Here is a 13,020-nt window from a genome sequence, read left to right as displayed (position 1 = left end):
ATACATGGTATGTACGTCTGTGATATCTTTTCCTATCAGAAAAACCAGTCGTAGTATTCAAATACTAAAAACTGAGGAAATTTATCTTTCCGAACGGCACGTAGAATATCATTACGTATACCCTATGACGTAATCTGTCACATAGTAGCTCCGGCGCAATGTCCCACGAATAAGGTGAGGTTGCGCTTGATGTGTACATCACACCGCTGATCAATAAGCACTATAAGAAATTGCAGATTCGGAAGGAAAAGCCCAGATACGAAATGATCAAGTAGAAACAATGCTACATGTAGTCTCTTGTGTACGCATTCCAGGAGTGAGGTCTGGTCGTCCAAAAGAAGAAACATTTGCGAGTAGTAAAAGCCATGTTGGGAACTTACCCGACCACATTCAAGATACCAAAATTGGGACTGCATTTAACGAACAAAAAGGCTCATCGAAATCACACCCCGGACGTTAAGATGTTTATTGAGCTAGGCTAAAATGAGACGCACCGGATTTACATGGGTTGGTATTCTTCTACAAATCAGACCTCTTGAAGGTCATGTTATTTTTGTTTTGAATGCTGGTGATGTTTCTCCTAGGGTTGAAAATTGACTAAGAGGAGATTACACAGCATGGTTGTATAGCTGTAGGCATGTGAGATACAACTGCCAGTATTTCGTATGCATGGCGAGGGAGCCACCAGAATTGACAGTGCGATACGAATCAAAAAACTACCATACAGTAGCACAGCCGCCTTCCTAGCTCCACCTTCCACAATGAGTCCTATCAATCATCGCCTGCGGGCAGCTAACCTCTCTGAAATCTACACTGGGATTATCCGCATTCTTGAACCAGTCAAACCTCCAGAAGCAGCCGTCGCGGAAAGCTCCTGCAGGGAGATTGTTGCAGTGGTCTCTCTCCCAATAACCCCCGAATTGATTGCCCATCCAGGCGCCGTTGAATTGTTTCGCGCAGCCTTCAGGGAAGATGCCTACTCCACTGCCGGGAATTGCAAGATCGAATTGGTTCTCCTTCAAGTCGCTGCCCGTGTTGGTTACCTGCACTACCATTTTCTTTCCATTGACGGGACCCGAGGTGAACGTAAGTCTGCAACTACATCAGCTTCTAGCCCGACTGACCAGGTTCTTCCTTGACCCACTCGTAGCAAGCACAGCACCAGTTCCCCTCATTCCTTCCCTTCAGATTGGCCGCCGCAAACCCGTAAGCCAAATTATCATTCACAGCCCACGGCCCGTTATTGCTGCACGTGTAGGCTTCGCCATTTCCACATGCAGAAGCCGCATTTGCGTCTAGAGGAGTCGGCCACAGGTCTTGTTTGTTGCAGGTACGAACGGTCTCCGACACTTGTGCTTTCTTGGGCCAAGCGCACGACGGTTTGCAACAGTCCCAGTACCGAGTCGTTGCACCTGGTTCACCGGAGACATGGTGGAGAAGGAGGGAGAAAGCGAGGGATAAGTGTGCTAGAGTGAAAAACATTGTAGAAGATAGTACTGGTGAGTCAAGGGGATTTGAGGTAATGTTTTGTGCGTTTCAGTCGATTGAATTTTGGATTTCTTATAGCGACTGAGAGGACTTCGAGAAATACGCGTGCGCATTCAGCTGAATGTTGCATCGTGACATATGGGGCTCGATATAGTGCTACATAAGCACTAAGAAGGTTCTTTCAGCTCGACCCAAGATCACGGGTATCCATCCATGCTTTTCATACTCCATCTCCACAAGAAACGAGAAGTCCTTTCAAGGTCATTAATTTCCAAATGGGGAAGCTCGTTGTTGATGGTTGCACTCTGAGTTGCACCAAGATCGTAAAGATTGTACCGCCCCACTCTTCTCTCACTGACTAGACTATGGTGGTGCTCAAGCTGAACTGTAGATTGCGTTAGTGATATACAAATTGATTACTGTCAATAATATTGTAGTATTTATCTCCTAAGCATGGCGCGTCTCAGGTGAGGCTGTTGTGCACTACGATTGCTTCCTGTAGCAATCCTTCCAATGCAAAAAGCTTTGCAAGGGGTCATGGATTAGGAATCAGCAATGGTATGCGACTGTTATTAGTGTGATTTCTAGATGCTTTCCATTACAACCGTTGCTGAAATCGATGGCGGATGGGTGCACTTTGAGAAAAGTCCATAGAAATTTCATAGCAGACTCGACGACGATAATTTTGTTGGATGAAAGAGTGACATCGATGCGATACCCTTAGGTAATTACGTGAGTCTTGGTAGCTGTCCGTCAAGATCTGTATCATCGGCTAGATTAACGCCACTGACGGACTAAGACGAGAAAGTGAAAAAAAAGATACAGCCAGCATTTTCCGAAACGAGCAACTGCCGAGCCCCTCGTAAATACACAAAGACAATCCCGCGAGTTAGCTCCAACCAGCGTCGCCAACCGCCCAGATTCCATCCCCGTAGCGACAAGAAATTTCCATACACCGCAAGTTGAACTATCAACCTCGGCAATCTGGTAACGAAGTGTAACTTGTTGTTTGCTCCTCTCGATAGTCAATTTTAATAGCCCCATACTACTTTCTATGGCAAACTGCATTTGAATTCGAGGGCTTTGAAGTCGTCTATAGGATCTGGCCCACGGGAAATATTTCACTGTTACTTGGGTTGTCCGTTCTCATCTGGTTGTTCGACTATCATCATAGATTCAGGTTGCCGTCATAAACAAGTTGTAATGACAAAAGTTTTTGTTCCAATTTTGTGTGTTGGTTCCGGCGTCGGCTTCAGCATAGGTTTCGGTTTAGTATCGGCGAGGTTGATCCTGCGTAAGAAAGCTGAAGAACTCAGCCTCATCATTCTCAACGCCGACAGCATTAGTGCATGACGTGGCTCAGCTCCGTGACCTGACAGATAATGTAACGTCCGAAAACAACAGCAGATGAGAGTAGATCTGACGCTCCGGGCAGTTGTGTCTCGAGGTGGGTAAGGGTGTGAATTGAGTGGTTAGCATCACTGCGTGGCCAAAGATGATCAATACCGATGGTATTTTCAGAATGACCACCTCGTACTCAGTTCTACGAATATGAACTCCTTTTCGAAGGTACGTGTACACAAGAAGCTCGAATTCACGTCTAATATCTAGCGTATGATGGGTGATGTCAACGCTCACGTGCAGTCGCGTCGCGACGTGTGGCAGCGCGTTGTAGTGGCGTCTATTAACTCCGGCCGCTCATGTTTATCTCCGCAAAACAGCCGCCACCCAGCAAGCATTCCTCCAAGTACTTGCACCTCTTATGCTTGTAGCCTCTGCCACACCACTATACACAACCTACGATTACGGAATACGGATACGATCTTGATCGCCATGGTCCTCGGTTTCGAACGCATCAATGAGCGCACTCAACGACCCAACGCCCACATTAACTTCATACGCACGCTTCCGGGTCCAACATCCGCTACTGCCGAGAACATCCTGAACCGTGTCGCAGCCATATGCTATCCTTTCATGAAGTCACACATGATCCTAGTCCAGGCGCTCGAGGAGTTCCCGTATAACAACGAGTTTGTTGGTCGCAACTTCAATGCGGGCGAGGTCATACAGCTGGTGCTGAGGGATCGCAATGGAAGATGGCTACCCCAGAGAATGGTTGAAATGGTTATGGTGCATGAACTTGCCCACTGTAAGCAGATGAACCACTCAAAGGCCTTCTGGAAGGTGCGCGATGCATACGCGGTAGAATTAAGGGCACTCTGGGCGAGAGGCTACACTGGCCAAGGGTTATGGGGTAGGGGCAGGGAGCTTGACACTGGCGCAGTGCAGGCCAGCGAGACAGATCATGTAGATGTCCCTGAACATCTTTGTGGAGGTACTTATGCTCGAAAGGGCGGGAAGAGGAAGCGTGGCGCAAAGGAGAAATCGACATTAACGTATGCGGAAAGAAAGCAGCGGAGGATTCTCAAGAAATTTGGCGCTGGAGGGAAGGCTCTAGGCGCGGATGAAGACACCAAGGTGAAGCTGGAGAACGGAGTAGAGAAAAAGAGCAAACCGAGAGTCGCAGGAAGCGCGCGAGGCCGGGATTTAAGGGCAGCAGCGGCATTAGCACGTTTCGACACGACGAAGAAAGGCGAAGCCACAGTCAAAAAGGAAGAACCCATGTCGGACAGCGATACGGAGGATGAGTTCATCGAGGGTGACCAAGATGGTGCAGCAATCGACGTGGATGGCAAGAGCATGCTCGACGATAAAGGCCGTGCGCTCGTCAAGGTTTGCGAAGATGATGATGACGACAAAGATGGCGATGCAAAAAGGGAGTTGGTCGAGATACAAGGCTTTGCCGCCTCACGCAAAGGATCTAACCGGCTGCCGGTGTCGAACAATATCTCACACAACTCGCGACAATCAAAACAGACCACGAAGAGTGCTCCGTCGACCGTTAAAACCAAACCCCATACCACATCAGCACAAGGCACTGTATCATCAGGCATCTCATCTACAGAGCTCAATACACGCAACCCCGAACCGTCACGCCCCGCACCTGGCCAGCCCCGCAGTTCATCACCATCTGTCTCATTCGTGTGCCCCATCTGTTCTCTGGAGAACGATGCCGGAGCCCTTACATGCATGGCGTGTGCTCATGTGCTTCAGAAGGACTTTGTCGTAAATAGTTGGGCATGCAAGAGTTCAACCTGCAAAAGAAGCCAATACATCAACGCTGGAGATGCAGGCGTGTGCGGTGTTTGTGGATCGGCGAGGTACAGGTGACGTCTTACAAAATGGCTGCTTGTTCTATAGAGTGAGAACATACTGTTAGGATACTCGACATGATACCCCCGTTTCATAATGTCATAGTAATTTTAGGTGGCTGGTGCGAAAGTCGTGACTTCATTCTGTACAACTGTAAAACGCCAAAACCCCCCCATTCATAACCTATACCGAGGACCCAAAAGACAAGCAAATGACAAACAACACCATGCAATGCCTAACAATACCCCCACCTATCTCTTCACACTGAGAAATACCCTCGAGATTGTGGGTCTCGGATTCTTCAAGGATACTGCAGGTTCTACCTTGCAATCCTCAACTGTGAACCCCCAATACTCTTCTTCGCACTAAGCGTCATACCCACACCCACTCCTCTTCTGCTATTCCTCCTCATGCCCTCCAATTTGGCCTTCAACTGTTCGTGAATTTTTCTATTTTGCGCCCAGTCGTCTGCAAACTTTTGCATCCGAAGCGCTGCAATGACTGCAAGAGCTGCTGATTTGAGCGTAGGCCGACGGTCGTGGATGGTAATGTCAGGTGTAATGCCCATCTGTGAGATGAGATTCAGATCTTGCTGGTTGCTGTACAAGCATTAGCCATACGTGTCTAGCGTAAATAACGGAAAACAAGACAAACGTACCATTCATTATAAGTCGAGATTTGCATCAGGAAAAATCTCTTCTGGTAACCGAGAGCCTCACGGAACGCCTCTGCGCGTGAGCATCGTGCTCGGAGGAACTGAATCTGCTTGGCAAGACCGTTGATCTCCTTGATATGCCGTTTTGTAAGAGCTTCGGCTTGCTCGTCCAGGTCGACCGCGTCTTGGTTGGCCTTTTGCTGTATCGCTCTTGACGACGCTTGAAGCAGACGCAGCTGTGATTCCTTTTCACGGAGCTGTGACTGCAAGTCCTTCAATTGGCGCTCAAGCGATGACTGTTGGTCGCGTGCAGTCGACTTCGCTTCAGAAAGAAGCATGCGATGTTGAGCGTCCTTTTCGCGAATTCTCGATTCGAGGTCACGGATCCGGTCCTCGAGTTTGAGCTTTTGTTCGCGTTGAGCTGCTCGGGTCTCGGACTGCAATGCATTGCTCTGGCTCTCCTTTTCACGAAGCATCGACTCGAGCACAGCAATCTTCTCCTCGAGTGAGGCCTTCTCTTCGGCTACCTCATCGGCGTCATCTTGAAGAACAGCAATCTCTTCTTCATAGTCTTCCTTCTCGCGATTGGTGATATCTCTGAGCTCTTCGAGTGCCTCTAGACGCTCCTCTGCTAGCCGTTGGAGAGCTTCGACTTGACTCTTTTGCGAATCCATCTGTTCGCGAAGGCCTTCCAGTTCGTTGTCCCGTTTACGGACAATGTCTTGCATGACATCAATCTGTGTATCCGGCTCATCGGCATGGCTTCGTAGGGCGTCGAGCTCCGCTTCCCGATCAGATATCGTTCGTCTTGCGGTTTCCAACTCTCTCGTCCGGTCACCGAGGTCGCTCTTGAGCTGCTTAAGATCTTGAAGCATCGCCTCCTGTGATTCAACCTTTCGCTGCAGAGTGGTCATATCGCGGTCACGAGCTTGCAGTGTTGACTGAAGACTAGACAGGTCCCGGGAGATTGCGTCACGTTCCCGCGTGATTCTCTGGAGAGCTTCTATCTGTGTGTCTTTGCCTGACACGGCAGATCTGAGGTTGCGCATCTCGTTTTCGATGTCGTTGCGTTCTTGGCGAAGAGTTGCAACTAATGTGTCGCGGTCACTGTTCCCTCTCCGCAGCGCCTCCACTTGCTCCTCCTTAGTCGAGATTTTAGAAACCAGGCTGTCACGCTCACGACGAAGGGTAGTAAGCTCACGGGAGAGAGCATCGCGCTCTTGCCTCGCGTTGTTGAGTGCCTGTACTTGAGCATCCTTGCTGTTGAGATTTGCGCGGAGGCCAGTGAGTTCCTGGGTTGCGTCATCACGCTCTCTGCGTAATCTTTCCAATCCGTCCAAGTCGCGGTCCTTTTGACTGAGATCTCGACGCAACTGCTGAAGTTGCTGTTCATAGGTCGATGCGTCTTGCTGCAAACGAGTGATCTGCTGCATCGCATCTTGGTGCTTCTTGCGGAATTCTTCAAGTTCGTCAGCTCTGGACTCAGCCGCATCGACCCGAGATTGCAACAGCTCAATCTCAAGTCCCTTCTCACGCGCAACTTCCAATGCTTTCTGTCGAGCATCGCTTGCAGACTGTTGAGCTAGTTGTACTTGGTTGTCACCTTGGGATTCAGCAAGTTCCAATCGTTCATGCAAGGCGTCCATTTCTGCTTGCTGTTCGTTGTGAGCAGTCTGAAGACGCCTCTGCAACTCTCGTAGCTCGTTGTCCTTGTCGCGCTCCATCGAACGCAAGCGTTCTTCCACCATGGCGATTTCTCTTTGTTTTTGCTTATTGGCCTCATCGAGTTCCCGCTGTCTCTGTTCATCCGCTTCGTCCAGCTCGCGTTCCAACTCATCAAGGTTTCGCTCAAGCTCACGTATCTCTTGTTGCTTTCCATCAGTGGCAGACTGCAGTTTTGACTGTAGAGAGTTGATTTCAGTGTCCTTTTCGTGTTCTAGTGAGCGAAGTCGTTCCTCTAGGTCTTGAATCTTCTCCTTTTGTTCAGCCAGTTGGCGGTCTTTCTCTGCCTGGACTGTATCCTTGGAATCCTGAACAGACCGCATCTCTTCTTCAAGTTCAACGATACGCTGGGCTTGTTCCTTGAGTTGGCGATCTTTCTCTTCATCGCCGGACTGTGAAACCCTCGCTCTTTCTAGCTGATCTTCCAGATCTTTGATGTGCTCTTCGTTTTCGTCTAACATCTTATCGCGTCTTTCGACCTCTGCTTGTGCGTTCTCCAGGTCCGCATTGGCTCTCTCCAGCTCTTCTTCCGCGCTCCTTGCCTCTTCCAACTTCTCCTCCAGTCGCTCAATCTCAGCAGCGCGCTCATCGGCCAGTCGTCGGAGCTCGTCCATTTCTTCGCGCATGCCCTCGTCGGCGTGCCGCCGCTTGACTTTCTCTGCATACTCTCGAAGTTGCTGTTTGTAGTGGTCCAACTCCGTCTCGGCGGCTTTGAGGTCTTTTGAGTAGTTCTTGAGGTCGCGCGACATAGTAACCTTCTCGGACTTAAGGTTAATGTTCTCCTCCATGGCTTGACGGTTGAATTCGGGCCCCATCTTCTTCAGATTTTCTTCGAGGAAATGGATCTTAAGCTTCAGGCCGAAGTTTTCCTTGTCAATCTGTGCTAATCGCTGCATGTAATGTTAGCCGGTTTGGACTACAGGCTTATCATCAACATCTCAGGTGTCCGAATTCACTTACATCTTCCTGCTCTCTTAGGGTGAGTACATTGCCATTCCCGCCGTCCATCTCCCCCTCTGCCCTCCTTGGTATCGCCATGGGCGTGCTCATGGCGCTAGAGTTGGGATCGGGCAGCTGTGTGCGGTCATCGACCGATTCGGCAAAAGAACTTGATTGCACGTCGAACATGCTTGCCTCGGGCAGCGGTGTGTTGCTGACCTGAAAGCCTGGCTTCATGGCAATGGGTGTCGTGATCTTCCCGTCGAAGAGGCCGTTGACCTGGCGTGTTCGATTCGCGGTTGCACTTTTTAACATAGGTGTGAACTCGTTTTTCGCGCTCAGGTTGCGTCGTGTAGTCAGTTGAGCCCGGGGCGTGCGGGCGCCACTCATTTGCTTGAAGAGGTTGTCGCGGTCTGTCGGGGCATGGAATGTCTCCTCCATGCTGAAAGAGGGCTCGTTGGTAGTGAAGCGCGTCATGTCGCCAACCTCTGTACGAGGCGTATCGAGTAGGTGCGCCATGGTTGGGTGATAGATATGTTGTCTACTGACGCATGAGTGAGAGAAATGGCAGGTACCTTGGCGCGCGCAAGTCAAGTAATTGTTGACTTTCTTTGGGCTGTCACTTGGGGATACTTTGGGTGGTGTTGTTTGTTTGGGACGCTCGGACCATGACAGGGATGCTGCCCCCGCCGCTAACCAAACCCGGCTGCATCCGCAACGCGCGTGGCGGCCAGTCACGTGTTCTGATTTTGCTGCCTGCACCAAAATCTCTATCCTAGCTGCCCTCAGAAACCGTTGCTGGGATTTGTGATTTTCTCCCTGCGGAAAACTCTCCGGATCGATACGCTCTCAAAACTCAACTTTTGTTTCCCACGAGAATCCGTGCTCAAAATACGACAAAACCAGTGCAAGGTCTCTGCAACATGGAAGGCCCGCAGGACGGCCTCAAGTGGTTTGGCGAGGGATTTGACGGCTTCCCCAAGAAACTACCTGACGACGTTGTGGAATATATCGTCTTCATCATAGACTCTACACTCTCCGACATCCAAATTAGAGAAAGATTGCAGGGATTCCAACGTGCATTGAATACGCTGGAAAAGAAATTTCTCAAGGAGCATATTTGGCAACGCGACTCGCTGAAACTTGAACTTGTCCGCGAAGAACAGAGATGGCTACTTCGTGGCCACACCAACTATGGGGATAGTATCGCGGACGAATGGCTGATCGTTTACCTTTTGCGTGAGCTAAGCAAAGAATTCAAGGATGCTTGGATACGCATATACGATAGTGATGGAGAGTTCCTACTCATCGAAGCTGCGAATGCGCTGCCCAAGTGGCTCACTCCAGAAGTTGCAGATAACAGGGTATGGATAAACAGTCATAGACTGCTAATCATTCCGTTGGGCAAGGAGGAGGACCCTGCACCACTCTCTCAGAATCAAGCTCTACAAATAATACGTGATACTCCAGGGCGACCTCAACAGTACATCAAGGTCGAAAAAGAGGCATTCCATCGATTGAATAGCTATCCTGCTGCTATCGCAGATAATCAGCATCATGCAACGGTGCCCCTTCCAAGAAAAGTTGCCCATATCCTACATATCAATCCATCGTACATTGCCCCAGTAGTAGAGGCATTCTACCTCCGCGACCCAATCTCAATGCGTCTGCTACAGCCCGAAAAATCAAAAATAGATCTCGAATTCCCACCGGAAGACTTTGTCGACGTTAGTGTGCGTTTTACGAAAGTACTATATGCGCAGCTACTCGGACAGCATTGGGAGCCGCCTGCACCATGGGACTCTGCGCTGGAACAGCTCGTAAAATCAGGAAAAGCTACCGAGAAAGTCGAGATTGGTCTCAAGATCACAGCTGGCATGCAGATGTTAGTTTCGCATTCCATTTATGCCTCACACAAATTTACACGTGAGATTAATATACTGCTCGAGGACCTCGAAAATGGCGATGAATCTCTTCCCACAAATGCTGAGATTGCTAGCTGGCCAAAATGCGATGATGATGAAGGCTGGCTTAATATCGATTTTGCCGAATTCGAGAGGGAATTAGAGGGTAAAGGTAGCAAAGGAAATGAAGGCTTTGGGGACAAGAATGCACAAGAGAATCTAAAAAAGATGGTCGCCCGATTCAATGATTTCCTGGCAGATAATGAAGCGGGCGTGGAAGGTGCGGACGGAGGATTTGACCCTATGGACGAGGACAATGATTCAGATGCAGGAGATAGAGGGTGGGATGACCCTGAAGACAGTGACTCTACTGTGGAAAGTAAGACCGGAAACAAATCAAAGGCAAAGGCCAGTCACGAAAAAGAACAACAAGGGGAAGAAGAGAAGGTTACGGATGACGAGGAAGATGCTGCAGCAGATGCCGAGTATGCGGAGTACGAGAAGTATTACGAGAAGTTCATGACGCTCTCTGCAGCGGAAAAAGCTATTCTTACAGATGAAGCGCGTGCTTTAGCACGTGAACAGGATGCTGAGAAAGAAGAAGACGAGGAAATTCGAAAGCTGAGCGAAATGATGGAAGCTGAATTGTTCAGCCACGGCGCTTTGAACATCAACCCAAAGTCCGACCAGAAGGCAATATCGGGAGTTGCTTTGCCTGGAAAAGACAAAGGCAAAGGCAAAGCGAAACTCTCAGAGATTGAGAGTGCGGAAGAGGACGATGAGGACGACGACGGTGATGATGATTTGCTCGATGAAGACTACAATCTTGCAGATAACATGCTGAAGGCGTTCAAAGGCCAAGCTGGCATGGCCGGCCCGGCTGGAAACATGATGAGAGCTATGGGCGTACAATTTCCGCAGGACGCTGACGATGAAGTCAAGAGTGGACCGTCCAAGCACTAGGAAGTGTCTGGGATTTGAGGTCTTTTGGTGGCTTTGAGCTGAGATATCTAACATTCTCCGTCGCTTTGGCAAAACCTTTGGATGCATCATACTCGAAACTGTGTCTGCCCCTTGTTAATCTGTTGTCTTGGGCCTGGATGCGAATATAGTGGATGTCGGGCCCGTGGTCTCTCATCTTGGCGGTCCTCATACAATTGCTTTCCAATCCCTAAACTCTTTCGTCCATGAAATCTGTCATTCTGAGTCTTAGCTTTTTGTAATTTGCTTCTTTGATCCTTCTATTTCGGAGTGGATGTAGCGCACGATTCTTGAGAAGACCTTTAAGGGACGTGAAAACGCTGCTCATGCGCCTGAATAGATACAGGTCGATCTCACGCTTAGATATATCACAAAACTAGCAACTAAGAAGACTCTTTATTGTTAGACGATAGCCTCCACTCAGAATGGTCAGCACACGTCCATCTTCAGCAACATGCACAGAGATGTCTAAAGATGTGGCGTGTTCTCGCACTGCATTAATTCCCTCACTGGTCGTCTCCCAGCCGCGCACCACGACTGATTTGATGGCCGGGCACCACTTGCCCTTCAGCTGAACTAGATCAATGAGAGAAGCCTGATTCAGGTCCGGGAAATGACAATAGCTCAGGTCCAGATGTTCTAACGACATTGGGAGATCTTGGAGTCTTACGAGCTTTTCGAGCTCGATGGCCATATGTGTGAGACTCTCAAAGTCGCGGAATGAAGGGTATGTGTAAACAAAGTCTTCTAGACGCTCTATATCTTCTAGAATTTCTGGGTCACGGAGATTGTAATGGTCATGAAAGTCCAAGTGGAGCGTCTGCAGTCTTTGTCTGTGCGTTTGAAGCAATGCCTTGACAAGATCCCGTGGCGTGACCAAGGGTTGATAGCCCACATCCCACAACCATCTGTAACGCGTTCCGTCGGGTATGATGAGTTTGAACACGGTCAAACGGGGACATGTCTGCAGTAGCGCTTTCATTGTAGATAATGGTCCTAGACACCAAAACAATTCCGCAGTCATGTGTGTCAAGGTATTGACTGCGCACGATCCATCTGGAGTGTTTGGCACGTCGCTCTCAGAAGAGAATTTTTCGAACAAGGGGAACTGCATAAGAGGCATGTAGTCCTCTATATTGAGCGGACCGTCCTCGTACTGTTTATGCCTAGATGTCCAAGGTTAACCGCATTTACCCAAAGCTCGCAAGAGCAAAAACCGAATGGATGATCTATCTTGCTTAGATTGGGGTAAAGTAGAAGGGCTACTTACAAATGAAAAGTCTTCAATTTGGAAAAGATCAGAAGATCAACCTGCATCTCATAGATACGATGCATCAAAGCCCGTGGCGCTTCGATTTGAGCTGTGAAGTGAATGTGTTGTAGATTTGGCAACCGAGCTAGAACCTGAACAGCAAGCGGGTAGTAAAAAAGCTCAGGTTCAATCTCAGAGGAATGACCTCCAATCAGTGCCGAGAGTTCCATAAAGACTGCATCTTGCTCAAGTGCAGGCCACTCATAACGCAATCCCCGGTCATTGTATAAGGCGAATTCTTTAGTCTTTTGAGCAAGCGACGGACATTCTATTAAGGTCCAAAGGAAGAGCTTCAGATGAAGTAGAGGATCCGTTGCTGACTCGACTATTCGGACACAGCTGTACAGTGCTGGCTGTGCAACGCCACAGAGACTGCGTGACGTACGGCAAAGGTGAGATAATGTTCTAACGTTGGAGTCATCGCTTGTGGTGAGATAGGATATTATATCAAGGAGGATTTCGTTGGACAAGTCTGTGATTCGGGCCATTGTTCGAAGGAAATGAAGGGTGTAGATTATAGAGATAGTGTTCACAGATAGCCACACTGCTAGTGATGTAGCGTAGTATGGGCGGCGTCTGGGGCCTGCACACATTCAGCTACTTCGAATGCGGGGTAAGTATATCGTCTGTGCGTACAATGTACGTCATATACAGTACTAACTCAAAAGTCTGTTCGCACTAGCGTCTGGGCGCACCAACACTACTTTTTTGCCCAATTTCAACACCGTGCAACTCCACCAAATCATATTTAATTTTCAGATTAAGATAAAAGAATTGCTGCTGCGATTGCTAATATTTTGTCTGGT

General features: G+C 49.0%; 4 protein-coding genes across 4 annotated transcripts; 2 read left to right on the top strand and 2 right to left on the bottom strand.

Moving 5' to 3' along the window:
• Positions 1-743: 743 nt before the first annotated feature.
• On the bottom strand, positions 744-1,482 carry COCCADRAFT_103064 (glycoside hydrolase family 45 protein; the record flags this gene model as incomplete). The annotated part of the gene is made up of 2 exons (XM_007716735.1): positions 744-1,092; positions 1,145-1,482. 2 exons carry the CDS (start codon positions 1,480-1,482, stop codon positions 744-746), a joined length of 687 nt encoding a protein of 228 aa, XP_007714925.1.
• A 1,839-nt stretch (positions 1,483-3,321) lies between these two features.
• On the top strand, positions 3,322-4,719 carry COCCADRAFT_7223 (uncharacterized protein; the record flags this gene model as incomplete). Its single annotated transcript, XM_007716725.1, has 1 exon — positions 3,322-4,719. One exon carries the CDS (start codon positions 3,322-3,324, stop codon positions 4,717-4,719), a length of 1,398 nt encoding a protein of 465 aa, XP_007714915.1.
• Positions 4,720-8,940: 4,221 nt separating this feature from the next.
• Positions 8,941-10,884, top strand: COCCADRAFT_103036 (uncharacterized protein; the record flags this gene model as incomplete). Its single annotated transcript, XM_007716734.1, has 2 exons — positions 8,941-10,282; positions 10,400-10,884. 2 exons carry the CDS (start codon positions 8,941-8,943, stop codon positions 10,882-10,884), a joined length of 1,827 nt encoding a protein of 608 aa, XP_007714924.1.
• A 394-nt stretch (positions 10,885-11,278) lies between these two features.
• On the bottom strand, positions 11,279-12,702 carry COCCADRAFT_103024 (uncharacterized protein; the record flags this gene model as incomplete). Its single annotated transcript, XM_007716733.1, has 3 exons — positions 11,279-12,068; positions 12,173-12,299; positions 12,423-12,702. The coding sequence occupies 3 exons, from the start codon at positions 12,700-12,702 to the stop codon at positions 11,279-11,281; spliced, it is 1,197 nt and encodes a 398-aa protein (XP_007714923.1).
• Between the last annotated feature and the right edge of the window lie 318 nt (positions 12,703-13,020).

Source organism: Bipolaris zeicola (assembly GCF_000523435.1).
Source record: "Bipolaris zeicola 26-R-13 unplaced genomic scaffold scaffold_151, whole genome shotgun sequence".
Taxonomy (NCBI): Eukaryota; Fungi; Ascomycota; class Dothideomycetes; order Pleosporales; family Pleosporaceae; genus Bipolaris; species Bipolaris zeicola.
Note: the sequence above shows the minus strand (reverse complement) of the source record. Positions and strands in the feature narration are given on the sequence as shown.